The sequence below is a fragment of the Ovis aries genome, chromosome 25, assembly GCF_016772045.2.
Source record: "Ovis aries strain OAR_USU_Benz2616 breed Rambouillet chromosome 25, ARS-UI_Ramb_v3.0, whole genome shotgun sequence".
Taxonomy (NCBI): Eukaryota; Metazoa; Chordata; class Mammalia; order Artiodactyla; family Bovidae; genus Ovis; species Ovis aries.
The window spans coordinates 9797278-9812926 of record NC_056078.1 but is presented as its reverse complement, the minus strand read 5'-3'; the positions used below and the strand labels follow the sequence as shown (position 1 = coordinate 9812926).

Below are 15649 nucleotides of genomic sequence, written 5' to 3'. Positions count from 1 at the left end.
TTTGCATTGAAGTTTATTTACTGATATATCATTTGGGATTTATTTTGATGTAAAGAATTTGGCTGGCATTCATTTTTATCAATTTTTCCCCAAAAGCATATCCATGGTACTTACTTCTACCATTTATTGAATTATTTTTCATTTTATAATTTCTAAAGCCCCTTTTATCATTCTTTTAATTTCCATGTGTATCTAAATCTGTTTCTAGACTATTCCATTGTTCTGTCATTCTCTAGTAAGAAAATTGTCTTCATACTAGTAAAGTAATGCTTAAAATTCTCCAAGCCAGGCTTTAGCAATATGTGAACTGTGAACTTACAGATGTTCAAGCTGGTTTTAGAAAAGGCAGAGGAACTGGATTAAATTGCTAACATCCGCTGGATCATCGAAAAAGCAAGAGAGTTCCAGAGAAACATCTATTTCTGCTTTTGTGACTATGCCAAAGCCTTTGATTGTGTGGATCACAATAAACTGTGGAACATTCTTCAAGAGATGGGAATACCAGAGCACCTGACCTGCCTCTTGAGAAACCTGTATGCAGGTCAGGAAGCAACAGTTAGAACTGGACATGGAACAACAGACTGGTTCCAAATAGGAAAAGGAGTACATCAAGGCTGTATATTGTCACCCTGCTTATTTAACTTCTATGCAGAGTACATCATGAGAAATGCTGGACTGGAAGAAGCACAAGCTGGAATCAAGATTGCCGGGAGAAATATCAATAACCTCAGATATGCAGATGACACCACCCTTATGGCAGAAAGTGAAGAAGAACTAAAGAACCTCTTGATGAAAGTGAAAGAGGAGAGTGAAAAAGTTGGCTTAAAGCTCAACACTCAGAAAACTAAGATCATGGCATCTAGTCCCATCACTTCGTGGCAAATAGATGGGGAAACAGTGGACACAATGGCTGACTTTTTTTGAGAGGGCTCCAGAATCACTGCAGATGGTGACTGCAGCCATGAAATTAAAAGATGCTTACTCCTTGGAAGGAAAGTTAAGACCAACCTAGATAACATATTCAAAAGCAGAGACATTACTTTGCCAACAAAGGTCCACTTAGTCAAGGCTTTGGTTTTTCTAGTCATGTATGGATGTGAGAGTTGGACTGTGAAGAAAGCTGAGTGCCAAAGAATTGATGCTTTTGAACTGTGGTGTTGGGGAAGACTCCTGAGAGTCCCTTGGACTGCAAGGAGATCCAACCAGTCCATCCTAAAGGAGATCAGTCCTGGGTGTTCATCGGAAGGATTGATGCTGAAGCTGAAACTCCAATACTTTGGCCACCTGATGCGAAGAGCTGACTCATTTGAAAAGACCCTGATGCTGGGAAAGATTGAAGGTGGGAGGAGAAGGGGAAGACAGAGGATGAGATGGTTGTATGGCATCACCGACTCGATGGACATGGATTTGGGTGGACTCTGGGAGTTGGTGATGGACAGGGAGGCCTGGCATGCTGCGGTTCATGGGTTGTAAAGAGTCGGACATGACTGAGCTACTGAACTGAACTAGTCTTTTATAATGTTAGTAGTTCTTTCTCATTATTCCCTTGAGATGTTTGTTTTTTCCTAATTTTAGCATCATTATATCTATCTCTTTAAATTATACCAACCTCAGTGGTATAGGTGTCTCAACGTGGAGCTCATTTAAGGATTCATCTATTTCCAGGTAAAGGTTAATATTTTGTCTAATTTTTACTTCCTAGTCTAGGGTCCCATGTACAGTAATTTCTGATTTGCCAGTATCTGAGATGCAGGTTACAAAAGAGTGATAAAACAATACAAAAGCTTTAACATCTGTTAATTTTAAAATCAAGAGTAGGAGTAATTTAAGCCAGGATACTCAATATAAAAAGTATTTTTGGACATCAGTAATTTCAGCTAACATCATTAAGGTGAACAAATACCTAAGCTTTCAACATGTTCTACAAGGAAATAACTTTACCTGCTGTCCTAGAATATATGAACCACAGGTGAAAGGGTTTACATTAATTCTTCCAGTTCTAAGGACTTTACTTGATATTCTATTAATTATCAGGCTGATGCAGATGTGCAAAGCTGGCAGAAATGCTTCATGTTCCACAAAACATGAGAATCTTTAAAAAGCCACACAGCTGTTTGCTGTGTACACTACTTTATATTATGCACTCTTAAAGAATAAGCATACAATTCTTTGAATTGAATAAGCAGGAGAACTTTTTTCATTCATATGAGATCAAAGTGTGAACTTACCGTTAGCATGTCATCACACTTCATGTCTGGTGTATCGCCATCTTCACTTTTATTGTAGAATTTTCGGAAAAAATTGAATGCCACGACAGTATATAGGTATACAACAACAGCCAATAAGCCAACAGTTAATACGAGCTGGAAAGCAATGTGACATTGAACATATATTAGAAATACAAGTCAGTGGATTTACTGACTAACAGCTAACGGACTCCACGCCTTATAATCATCCTTTACTGATACTCTGAGTGGGGAAATCTATTTTCATGGTCTGTTTATTTTATCAAGTTGTCAGATTACTTTATGTAAAACTTAACTGCTTGATTGACTAATAAATGCATACTATCGCTGGAATACGAGTAATTGCTGATTTAGTTTCCTATCCAAATTCAATTTGGATAATTATTAATTAATATTTATTTAAATAAAATTTAATTATTCAAAATGATTAATTTAATAATTAATATTAACCAGCTTAATTCATTTTTCTATTATCTAAATATTTGGTGGTAGATACTATACTAAATACTTTCTTTTCATAAGGTCGATTCCCTTTAAATAATTTACATGCCTAATAAAAACTATCTCATTTTTGTTATGATAGTAAGAGGGGTTGTAAATCATATTTTCCTTCAATAACATCCTAAATTAAAACAGGAATTTCTTCTAACACCTGGAAATGCATAACTGTTAGTAGTATGTAATATAAAAAAAATAAAACGAAGAAGTCTGGCTTTGTTACTATAAAGCAGTGATCAAAGGGAAAGACTCCTTTAATAATATATTTACTTTTTTGGCTGTGCCACATAGTAGGATCTTAGTTTCCGCAGGGATTGAACCCACGCCCCTGCATTGGAAGATCAGAGTCTTAATCACTGGACTGCCAAGGAAGTACTGGGAAACACACTTTAAAATAGTGTTAGTTATTTGGTATTAAAGGCTAATTTTCTCATTGTATAAATAAAATTCACAGTTTGAAAGGTCTTCTTTCAGCTGTATGTAATTTTTAATCCCACACTATACACTATATATATATATATATGCATGTATATATAAACACATTTTACAGAATGTGTATACATATGAATATACACATAATTTGTATATGAATATTTGGGGGGCTACCCTGGGGGCTCAGATGGTAAAGAATCTGCCTGTACTGCGGGAGACCCGGGTTCAATCCCTGGTTTGGGAAGATGCCCTGGAGAAGGGAAAGGCTACTCACTCCAGTATTCTTGCCTGGAGAATTCCAGAGAGAGGAGCCTGGCGGGGTTGCAAAGAGTCGGACATGACTGAGCAACTAACACTTTCACTTTCATGTATATTTTTTAAATGCGCTTTCCACCAAGCTGGTGAAAATACTTTTCTGGTTCCATCACAGAAATTCTAAACACACTAAAATACATTATTTTTTAATGTCAACTTCCTCTGATTACAACATACCCCTTATGTTGTGGTGGCATATATTAAGTCTTTTAAAATTCATTTTATAATTATCTGGAAAAAAACATGTCTTAATAGAGGGCTTAATTCGCTCCTACCAAGTAAGTACAAAGCCACTGTAAATTGTACATGTTTACTATAAGATTAAGCTCTCTATATCTCTGCAAATGGAAATGTGATACCTCAAGAAGAGAGGGAATGGAATTTAGAAACAAGCAAAAGTTTAGCAATTGAGAATAGTGCTAGATTTTTTGTGTGAAAATACTCCACAGATTTACCATCTCCAATTCTTTGAATATGCTTGGAGCTCAAAAGTAATCTACTAACTGATCAACGAATAAGCACAGTATAGTTTTTGTCACTGGATTTATGCCGTGCCGTGCATACCATACTCATATTCAGAAACTAGAGTGACATATATAAGAACAGTATGCTGAAACTTAGAAAACTGAAGGTCATGATAATGTGAATTTAACTGTGGACGGACATAGTTCAAGGTTTTAGGAAGGGTACCAACTTTAAAATATGCTGGATTATAAAATTCTGGAAAAAGAAGAACTCATTTACTCCAAGTAAATAACATAGAATGTGTTACCTCTCAGTGGACATTTGATAAATAGAGAATGATTGATGTTTATTAATAATGAAAGTTTTAACGTTATAAGTGAACATTAGAACATAAGCTGATTATCTGAAATTAAGCCAACTTTCCTCTAAGCAAGCATGACCTTGTCAAGTGTGAAAATTATTACTCTTTTTGCCTAATATAAAAGTGGAGAAGAGAGCCCAAGAATATCCGGTTTAAAATACTGTATTAAATTACAGATGCAGCATCTGTTTTGTTACTAATGCAACCAGTGTGTTAGGATGTTGCAGCTTACTTTGGTTTCCCCACAGTATCAAAAAAAGCAAATATTAGGAATAAAACAATAACTATTTTTCCTGAGAGTTTACTGTGCCAGGGCCTGTGCTAAGACCTCCATATTTATGTTTTTATTTTAAATTCTCACAAAACCCTGGTATGGTAGGTACTTTTGTCGTTTTCATTCAAAATGAGGGAGTTGAGATTTAGGAATGGTAAATAATTTATCCAGGGTCACAAAGCTAAATCAGTCAAACCAAGACTTGAACGTAGGTCTAGGGGACTCTCAAACTACAAATCCTTATGGTTTCCAGAAGAAAAAGTACAGCTCCTCTATCCACAAAAGCTTTAAAACTGTACACTGTCATTTGAGGTTCGGTTTTACTTCTGTTGGAATATTTGTTAACTTTTTCAGTTTGTGCAGGGGAAAGAAAAGATAAACGTTTACCTGTTTGCCATTGTGAGTTACTGATGACAAGATGGTTCTTAACGTCTTGAATCCCATAGCAATGTCCAGAAGATGAGCAGCAAAGAAAAAGTTGTTGTAGTGTCCAAGAATGGACATGGTCATATACCAGGCAAGGTAGAGGAAGGACTATTAAGATGAAATCAGAGAAAAGAATGTCAGAAAATAGAATATATATTATTGTCAAAAGCTACTCTGATCTCATTCTAAATGCTCCATTGACTTTATCTTTTGATTATATATTCATATAATTCCAATTAGTTATATGAGTTTGTGTATTTTATTTTTATTTAGTTCATTCTGCAGAGTTCAATGCCACCCATTCTCTCCTTTATACCAGAGTGGTTGTTTTTATTTATCCTCCCACAGAGAAAAATGAATTGACTCACTATTCAGGAGCAGCTTATATCAGCCTCAGCGCTACTGATAGTTTGGGCCAGTTAACTCTTTGTCACGGGTGCCATCGTGTGCATTGTAGGATGGTTTGCAAGCAGCATTCCTGGTCTCTACTCCCCAGCTGCCACCGGCATTCCCTTTTCCCAGTCATGACAACCCAAAATATCCTTATATGTTGCCATGTGTGGCTGAGCTGACTGACCTTCTTTTTTTCAGGGAAGCTGCTTCCACTGTTAGATGAGAAGTTAGCTGAAAGACACCGTACTAGCAGTTGGCAAAAGATATTGCAGGACGAGTTTGAGCTCTTTGGAGGGTTCCCTAAGATACCCAGGATTCTGGGCCATGACTGGATGAGGTAGGGGTGGAGACAGAGGTTAAGAGTACGCGGGAGAGGGGTGTCACAGGTCTTTAGGAGAATGGAAGTAAGGTTCACTCTAAAAGTCAGTGCTAAGACTGGAGTGAGATTTTTTGAGACTAAATGAGATGTCCAAGGAAGAAAGCACAGAAGAGAGAACAGCAGAAGGCCTTAGGGGATATTCTTACATTCCTTTCTGAGTGGATGTGAGAAGATGGCCAAAAAAATTAAGAAGCAAGAATGAGGGGATGAGCTTGAGATCTACAGAAAAAATTGTAGTTAATGTGTTCAGACATGTTTCAAGATTCTCTCTCACAACTCCCCAGCAGCAAATAGTAGCATTAAAAACAATCGACAGTAACAGTTATTTAAACTGAAAATTCTAAGATTCAAAAATGTCAAGCTATTGAACCAATGAGGTACTATAATGCGATTGTCTGCCTTGACAGCTGGTGGCTTTTAGTCATGGGTGATATTTTTCATAATATTTGTATATATATGTGGGTCCTATAGTTTAACTCATAGGCTCTTTGATAAAAGGGAGATCCATCAACAAAAAGAACACAATAATGTACTTAACTTGGCAGAAACAAATGGATTGCAATCAATGTTAAGAAAAACTTTAAACAACTTATTTAGAAGTTTCTAACATCTGTAAAAATTTTGAAGAATGCCATTGTTCAACTAAAACCTGAATGAAAAGACACATGAATTTTCATGTTTCATTTTCGTGTATAAATATATTTTCATTTTAATCTTTCAGCTGTTGAAAGAAATGGGATGAAAGATGGGCCGATGAATCATGTATTTCTGTGGGTTTTTCTCAGATATGGTCAGTATTAAATGAACCGATATTTGAGTAACCTTCTTAAGCAGCCATCTTTCCACCTGCTGAAGCCCAGCAAACTCATCTAATCAGAGTGCGTTTTACTTTGTGGTACTGAAGGTAGCTTACGTTGTCAGTGAAAACGACTCCTAGTTTCCACATCTGATACTTCACATCAATAGAGTTCAGTCTGGAAAAACAAAAGAATTTGTAGATATGTACATGAAGCAAAAGCTCACAGGCCTGCAAGAGCCTGCTGGCATTCACTCCCCATGGGATGGGGTAGGGCTGGCAACCATCTCAGAAGATTAGTTCTAGTTCAGGCGCCCAGGGAAGAGGTTGAGAGCTCCGTTGGACAATGTATTCCAGAGTTTTGTGATTTTTTTAGAGGAATCTTAGAGAACAAAACAAAGCATCATTATATCTTCTATTATTTAAAAATAGTTTTCTTTGACCTTTTATTTTCTCTACATTAAATGTAAGATAAACACTTTGTCTATTCCTGAAAATTGTACAAATTAATCAACATAGGTATATCAAGACTTTCCTCCCTAACTTTTAGCTAAACATTTGTAATTGCATACCAACAGAATTATTTTTAGTTTAATTAATAAAAACCTGCATAAATATCCACATTTACTTTATAACTGTACTGATTTTGCCAGTGAAAGGGCTTACTGGTTCTGTTTTTGTTTCCTTTTGATTTCAGAAATGCCCCTTCTCACATCCTTCTCTATCCAAAAAGGAATTTAACCCTTCCCCGCCTTGGTTCCCACAGCACTTCGTAGTCACCTCCCTTCATAATCATTTCCCAGTTTTGTAGCTGTAGGTGTGTGTGCATGTACATGTATTTACACCTCTCTCACTAGTCTCTAAAATCCCCATCACCAAGCACATTATATGATACAGGCAGTGTATCATATAATATTGAATAATGTTGAATGAATGAATGGCAACATAAATATTTTTCATCTTCGCAGAATAAAATAGACATGTATTAAAATATACTTTTCAGCTTTCTTTTTCAGAACTTGCATTGGTTTATAGGGCTAGAAATTATAATTTTGTTAGCCTTCTCATAATTCTAGGAATTGATATAATAATAAGATGTAATTTTTAGTGCTATTTTCAAAAGGGCTTCTCTAGAGATGATGTTTTAGTCTTTTCTGTTTGTTTTAGTCTGTAATTACTTTTTTAATCATTTCTTTAATTAGGCCAATCTTAAGTTATAAGTGCAGTGATAAATAGTTTATCATCTAAAGTTGATTTCTTTTTTTTTTTTTTAAGTTGATTTCATAGGAGGTTTTTCCCCTTGGAGTTAAGGTTTAATTTACTTTAGCCTAGAATCTTTTACTTTTAAGGAAATAAAACTGTCTTTGAGTTGTAGTTTTGTTATTTTAAATAATCATTTTTAAAGTTTCATGAATATTTACAACAGGTTTCAATATATCAATACTTTTTCTTGAAAAGATAAACAAACAAACACACTGGGACAGTTTGCATGAGAGTATAATTGTATTCCATGAAAGCAATACAAAATAAAATAATGGTTTTATCAGGATGTCTGAATTTCCCATGGTAGTTTTGTGATTTAAAAATTTATTCTTATGATTAGTTCTTTTCCATCCCTATCATTATTTAGGGTAGCAAGTCCTACCAACTGCATGAAAAGCATTTTGTAGTACACAGTACTCTCTTCTCACTAATGGTGGCAGGAATGCTCTTTGGGCAGAGCTGACTCCACCCTCAGGGATGGAGCACAGCTGATCTAGACCAGTCACGGCCTCCCCAGCCACAGGGCTTGGATCCGAGGTAAACTAGAAGCCCAAGCGCTCTGAGATATAAGCGCCCCTCTCACTCCATGAAGACATAGTGAAGAAGCATGCAGGCTGTCTGGCTGTTGGAGGCCATTCTACCCCAGGAGGGCAGGTGGCCACCTATTTAAATGCGCATGCTGTTGTTTAGTCGCTAAGTCATTTCCAACTCTTTTGCTACCTCACGGACTAGCCCGCCAGGCTCCTCCATCCATGGAATTTCCCAGGCAAGAATTCTGGAGCAGGTTGCCACTTCCTTCTTCAGGGGATCTTCCTGACCCAGGGATTGGACCCAGGTCTCCTGCATTAGCAGGTGGATTCTTTACCACTGAGCCACCAGGGAATCCCAAATGTGCACATACCAAGCCCTCTATATTTGATTGATAAATACATGCACACACAGATACATGAATCATCCTGTATGCAAATGTTCACATTAAGATAATATTCATATAGAAACCAGATCATCTTTTGAAGCTCCATCTTTTTAAACACTTTAATAAAGGAACACTACATGTAAATTTTTTCCTAGTGATGTGTGTTATTCACTAGCAAACCATAATTTTATTATCCCTATTTAATGGTATTAATAAAATCCACATTAGTTTCTTGGTACTTTTCTAGCAGTCAAACCTGCAAATATTTACTATGTAAAACAGTGGAAAATTCCACTAATTTATAACTGTTCCTAGTAAAACGTAGTCTAAACTTTTCTGTTTTCAGACTTATTTTCCAGTCACAAATATGACCATGTAAAATGCATAATTCAGTGAAAGTGAAAGTTGCTCAGTCATGTCAGATTCTGTGACCCCAAGGACTGTATAGTCCATGGAATTCTCTAGGCCAGAATACTGGAGTGGGTAGCCTTTCCCTTCTCCAGGGGATCTTCCCAACCCAGGGATCAAACCCAGGTCTCCTGCATTGCAGGCACATTCTTTACCAGCTGAGCCACAAGGGAAGCCCATGTAAAATGCATAATTCAGTAAAACTATTTAATCCTACCTTGCTTATCAGGGATCTGAAAATGTTGGTGGGAAACTCAGCATACTTTTCACCACTGTCCTTGTTTCACATGATATTCTAACATAAAGGTCTTAATGCCTAAAGGTTATCAACTGTGTTTCTTCTTATATATAGTGATTTGGTCTTTAGGAAACGTATTTGTTTTCTTAAAGTACCAGATAATACTTTAAACTTAAGTTCATAATTTCTGTTACATATTTGCTTATTGAACTACTTTTCAACTGGGTTCACATTATTTTTAGACTCAACTAGTTCTAACCAAGGCTTCAGAGAGGAAAAAAAAAAAAAATGACCAAAAAGATAGGTCAGCCAAAGTGTCTTTTTTAATGCTAACTAAAATATTTATCTAAGACAATCTAACACTGCTCTACAGAACCTTAAATATTTATGTTTTCAAAGAAATCATCACATACCGAGTTGACTGACACCTTAAATGCACCTAAATAAGGGACGGTAACCACTGCTTTTTTCTAAAATTGTTGTGACTACAATAAGAAATTACTTTTTAAAAGCATGTGGGCTTTACATTTATTTTCAGATTATAGTTGATTAAATTTGTAAAATAGAAATAGATGTATATATACATATACTCACACTACACGTGTGTGTGAAAGTCAGTCTCTGGTGAAGTCAACCAGTTTACATTCTCCTAGTTATATCATAACATTCCATGCAAATCCTATATAAGGGTGCCTCATTTTAATGTAAACTTTCTAAGTAATAGTATGATAACATGGTACCAAGTCTTTGCTATTTAAATAAAATATAACAATTATAATAAAAGGATACGAACTTTGAACATTTCTAATAAAAGGCTTACATGACTCCCTTTTCCAAAATAAGAAAATTAACTTCTTTTCAAGTAGGAAGCTTTAAGAAAACATAGTCAAATATTATATTTTTGTACCTCTGACTTCGACTTCAGTGGCATTTAGGGGTAAAAAGGCAAATCAAATTAAGAACATAAATCTTTTTTTCTTGCTTTATATAAATAACAAAAAAAGACATGTTCAAAAGTTATAGATTAAATCTAATGATTCCAGAGTCAGAAGCACAAAAGCAGATTTTGTGTATATACTGTTTCACTCATCTCTTGTTCTTCTGACATTGAAGGAAAGGAAATCAATGCACTAACAAATTTAGAAGTGTATTCATTTTTCCTCCTTTCTACCTACATCTTGAATAGAGCAGAATTAACACTCACACAGCTGACAGGGAGCTGTCTTTCTTTGGCTTCTTCTTTTCCCGGGCATCACTGAAGTCCAAGGCAGCTTTGTCCATGCCAAGTAACTCGCTGATTCTGTCTCGGCCATAGAACTCTCCATATTTATCCATAACCTGGGGCAAGAATAAAAGCATTTTACAGACCTCCACCATTAAGTAGTCTCATCTCTGTACGCACATACAAACATCAGAGGATTTTAATACATAATATATGTATTACTTTCAAGTCCACTTAAAAATCTAACTTACAGCTCATGTTCTATGATCATACTATTAAGGTCTAAGTGAATTTAGCAGCATTTATTTATTGAGGGCATGCTGCACCACATGTGGGATCTTAGTTCCTCGACCAGGGATCGAACTTGCACCCCCTGCATTGGAAATGTGGGGTCTAAGCACTGGACTGCCAGGCAAGTCTACTTAAAGCATTTTAAATAATACCTAGCTGAAGAACATGATTTCCAAGGCAAGAGGAAGGCATGCAAATAGAAGATGGGCTGAAGGAAATGGGTAAACGGGTGGTGGGAGGTAATGGAATAAGGTAACTTCTACCAAATTCATACTTTATGCCAGGAATTATGCTAAGAATTTTGACTTGTTTCCCATTATGGGGCTCTTATTAGCATCCTGCTCTGCAGACAAAGAAACTGTATCTTAGAGAATGCAACATGCCCAGGGTTGGTAGGCCTGGCAAAAGAGCAGATGAGGAAGCATCCAGGCAAGGCTGACTCAGCGAAGGTCTCCTGCATAGAGCACAGCACGCCACTGGGATGGTCACGACATGCTGGTATTCCCTCTGTGGTCCCCACCTGGACCTGAAACCTCGTCACCATCCTCAGGTCTTCAGTTAATTCTAGTATAGATGTTTTATCCATCACTAGAATCACTTCTTAGCAACCCCCCTTGATTTCCTTGCCCCTCTGTCCTGTCACGTTGGCCTAGCTTTGCCCAAGTACTGGGTTTTTAAATCAATGCCTAGACGTGGGCTCACAGCTCACCTGTGAGCTCAGTACCTCTGTCTCTTATATAGCAACGCTTGGCCTAGGGATTATATACCATGAGGATCCTGCACATCAGTGAAAATGGATCCTTCACATCAGTGAAATGCACAACAGCAAAAGTAATGAAAGAAGTTCAGAAGCAGAACTGGCAGCAAAAGAGGGGTAAGAAAGCAAGGAAAAGGGATGCAGGAGCAACAAAGGCACTGGGAGCCAGAGAGAAAGGAGGGGGAACGTTAAATAAAAGATTAGAGTAGGTGATGGAAAAATATCTAAATAGAAAGAAAGAAAGGATTAGTGGAAATTAAAAGAAGCATTTTTGGAATGTGTACAAACAGGTAAAGTGAAATAAAACATAAAAGAGCAATGGTAGTTTAAAATCCTAGGAATGTATACTATTCAGGTTCATTAGAACAATTTGTTTGGCATTATTCTCCCAGTACTGAAAAGGGGCTGGACTGATCTGAGTGGGAGTTCTTTAGGGGTTATATTCTCACCCAGGAGGACAAATTGGACCCCAGAGCAGGAACACCATGAAGAGTCTTAGCCACAATTACAATTTGTCTACTTATTTGACTCTAGATATATCATTTCCTTTGGAGACAACTTAAAGTTGCTTCTTTATACTGTTAAATAATTAATATGAATAAAATATTCAAATCATCTATTTTAAATTACTTAAAAATTATTCTTTCAAAGCTCTGGCCTAATTTGGATGACTCATTAGTGCAATGCTACTGCTTTGTGGTCACAAGGAGACAAAAAACTTGCACCGAAACAAAAATCAGCACACATTCTGCTCCTTCCAACTAGAAAGTCTTGAGGGTTTTTTGTGTTGTTCTGTTTTCTTTAATGCACTTCATTTGAAATGATGTACTTGATTTAAATTCTTGGCAAACTCTCTTTCTCCCCTCAGACTGGTAACAAAAAATTTGCAGCTGCTAATCACCAAACACCCTCTGAGTCCCCCTAAACTGGTGGAATCAAAGGGGGAAAAGATCACTTCATTCAGCAGATATTTGTGGCCATTCTACCTCAGACCATATATATACATGAGAGCTACAACTCATTATGGTACATGGCATGAGTTGATTCAGCTTGGCAACTGGAGGGTTCAAGGAATAAGGAGGAGCTGCAAAATAATGTTGACTGTATTTTACAATATACAAGTACTGTGTATGCATTATTATATTTTCTTTAAAAAGTGATCTACATTTGATAATATGTGGTAGGAAGAGCATAGATAATGCTTGACTCTCAAAATCAGAGCTGACAGTCTTAACTGTCTTCTTTTTACCATCCTATGATGCAGTGTGCATCAGAAGAAAAAAACTATCAAAATAAAAAGGTCTTTGAAGTTTATATAAAGTAAATAAAATTTAGTCATCTGTTGTTATACAACTTTACTTCTTTATTGTAAGAGAAGATCCCAGCCCTGGTAACTTAGCTGTCTTATCAGAAAAGAACCTTCAGTCAGTCACCCAATCTCAGAGAAAATTCTTACTAGTTCTTTTTAATGTACAGGCTGAGCACGTTTAATCATCTGAGTCAGAGGATGGGTGGATGAGCAATGCTTATTTAATTTTTAGCTGCAGAGTATGGATTTCTTGTGAAATTTTTGAAACTCATATTCAATCCTATTTCCATTTTGAAATGACATTGACAGATAAAGCATACCTCAATATCTCATTCTACATATGAGCCACAGCAAATTAAAATCTGAATTGCATTTTAGGAAAAAATAGAAAATTTAAAGTGCTCTAATTAGTATTACCTTTCTTTTAACAAATTTGTCCCAGTAGTTGTTGGGAAATGACCTAAAAGATACAAAAGCACAGAAGTAAAACATAGTATCATTTAAAAAAATGATAAATAACAATATATTGTTTGGAATAAACAAAATACTAAAAATAATATGTAAACGTTTTTTCCACAGAAATTACAATGTATTTTTCCCATCTTATTCCATAATTTTCTATAAGAATATTAAATATTATTTTAAATGTTAATATATCCATGTAAATCACAAAATATATGGACTAATATTGTTATGGATAAAAATATGAACATGTTTATTAATAAGGAGTTATATTTTTATTTGTGTACAATATGTCAATATATACATTTCTTTGTCAATTGTCCCTAAAACATTAAAGTATCTAAAAATCTGTCCTTGTTTCTTTTATGAAGTTTAAAAAAAAACTCATTCCCACCTTGAGAACACTCAAGGAAACTGAGCATATTATCATCACATGATGCTGGCATCTTAAGAATTCACCTAAGGGGACACACTTGATTGGATTTAGTATTAGTAAATAGAGTTGCTAAACAAAATATTGGGCTTCCCTGGTAGCTCAGAGGTTAAAGCGTCTGCCTGCAATGTGGGAGACCCAGGTTCAATCCCTGGGTTGGGAAGATCCCCTGGAGAAGGAAATGGCAACCCACTCCAGTATTCTTGCCTGGAGAATCCCATGGACTGAGGAGCCTGGTGGGCTACAGTCCACGGGGTTGCAAAGAGTCAGACACAACTGAGTGACTTCACTTTCAAACAAAATACTGAGCATTTAGAGTAACTGTTTATATGGCTATGTGCTATGGCTGGTCGCTCAGTCGTGTCTGACTCTTTGCGACCCCGTGGACTGTGGCTCATCAGGCTCCTCTGTCCATGGGATTCTCCAGGCAAGAATACTGGAGTGGGTTGCCATTCCCTCCTCCAGAGGATATTCCCAACCAAGGGATTGAACCTGGGTCTCCTGTATTGCAGACAGATTCTTTACCGTCTGAGCTACAGGGCTGCCCTTCAAATGTTAATAACACACATATAAATCATCCCCATTTGAACTTACTAGAAATCATAACTCTTTAAGAATAAAAAAAAAATTACGATTAAAAAGAATTTATTTCACTAAAGCAGTACAAACTACTAAAAAATATTGTATCATTAATACCTCTAATAGTGTATATTAGACTTCAATGATGGATTTATATCTGAAGCAACAGCTAGTCATTTGCATTTTGATCTTGTAAGGCTAAATAATTAGCACACAGAACAAGCACTTGTTTTTACTGTCATATTTTACATGTCATAATGCTTAGCTAGGTATATACCAGACTGCTGGATGATACCAATTAAAAATTTCCAACTCAGATTAAACATGTGAAATTCAATATTTTTGCCTTTAATGCTACAACCCTGTCCTTAATGAATACTTTTGGCTTCCTCTATGCTTTTCTGTGAGATAACCTTGCACTGCAGGTTGGGTACACACTTCCCTGAACACTGAGTAATGGACGTTAAGTTCCATTACTGCTGTGGAAATGGACTTAAAGCCATTTTTGATGGAGGAAATCAGAACACACAGGGCAAAAATTGATGGCATCCATTAACAGGATGATGGAGCTCAGTCATTTGGTTTTCTTGGCTGAATATATAACTATTATTCACTTCTGCTAAACTTTTGACAAATCTGCAGGAACTCTGGCAACGTATTTTACGTCCTGAAATTTTCTGAGCACAGAAATGTCTCATCTAATTCTTTACTCACTGTGTGTTGATTACGAGTCTATCCCACTGGCCTTTAATATCATCTTCTGAAGGCTGTTCTGTAATATAAAGCCCATCAAATTCCAATTTTCGAGCTACTTCCTTTTCTCGCTTAAAAATAACCAGTGGGACCTACATTTGAAAAATAAACATGTTAAAATTAGTTTACATTAACTGGGATCTCTTGTGGTCACTATCTATACAAAACAGCTTTTGGAAAGAAATATTTCCCATGTTACTTCCAGGAAAGTAAAAAATGAGTGAAAATGAACCAGCTATATTTAGGCAGAAAGAAGCATCTAGAGGTTTCAGAAAAACAGAAGATAGTGTAGGTATATGTATGCATATGCTTTTAAATATAGAGAGGTTCATAGATAATTTGCATTAATGAAATAAATTTTAAATATTGAGAAAAAGAGTATACAAAATTTCTTTTCTTTTGCATATAATATACACATATATATATATATATG

The 15649-nt window shown here is 36.1% G+C and overlaps 1 protein-coding gene across 13 annotated transcripts in view; it reads right to left on the bottom strand.

Annotated features, from left to right (window-relative positions):
- The window catches only part of RYR2 (ryanodine receptor 2), an 810976-nt gene that overhangs the window by 34562 nt on the left and 760765 nt on the right, over positions 1-15649 (bottom strand). For all 13 annotated transcript variants that reach the window (XM_060406755.1, XM_060406748.1, XM_060406743.1 and 10 more), the window contains 6 exons: positions 15178-15308; positions 13407-13449; positions 10615-10748; positions 6703-6763; positions 4979-5125; positions 2229-2363 (listed from right to left, as the gene is read on the bottom strand). In XM_060406755.1, coding sequence (XP_060262738.1) covers positions 2229-2363; positions 4979-5125; positions 6703-6763; positions 10615-10748; positions 13407-13449; positions 15178-15308 — 651 coding nt within the window. The remainder of the gene's footprint in view (positions 1-2228; positions 2364-4978; positions 5126-6702; positions 6764-10614; positions 10749-13406; positions 13450-15177; positions 15309-15649) is intronic.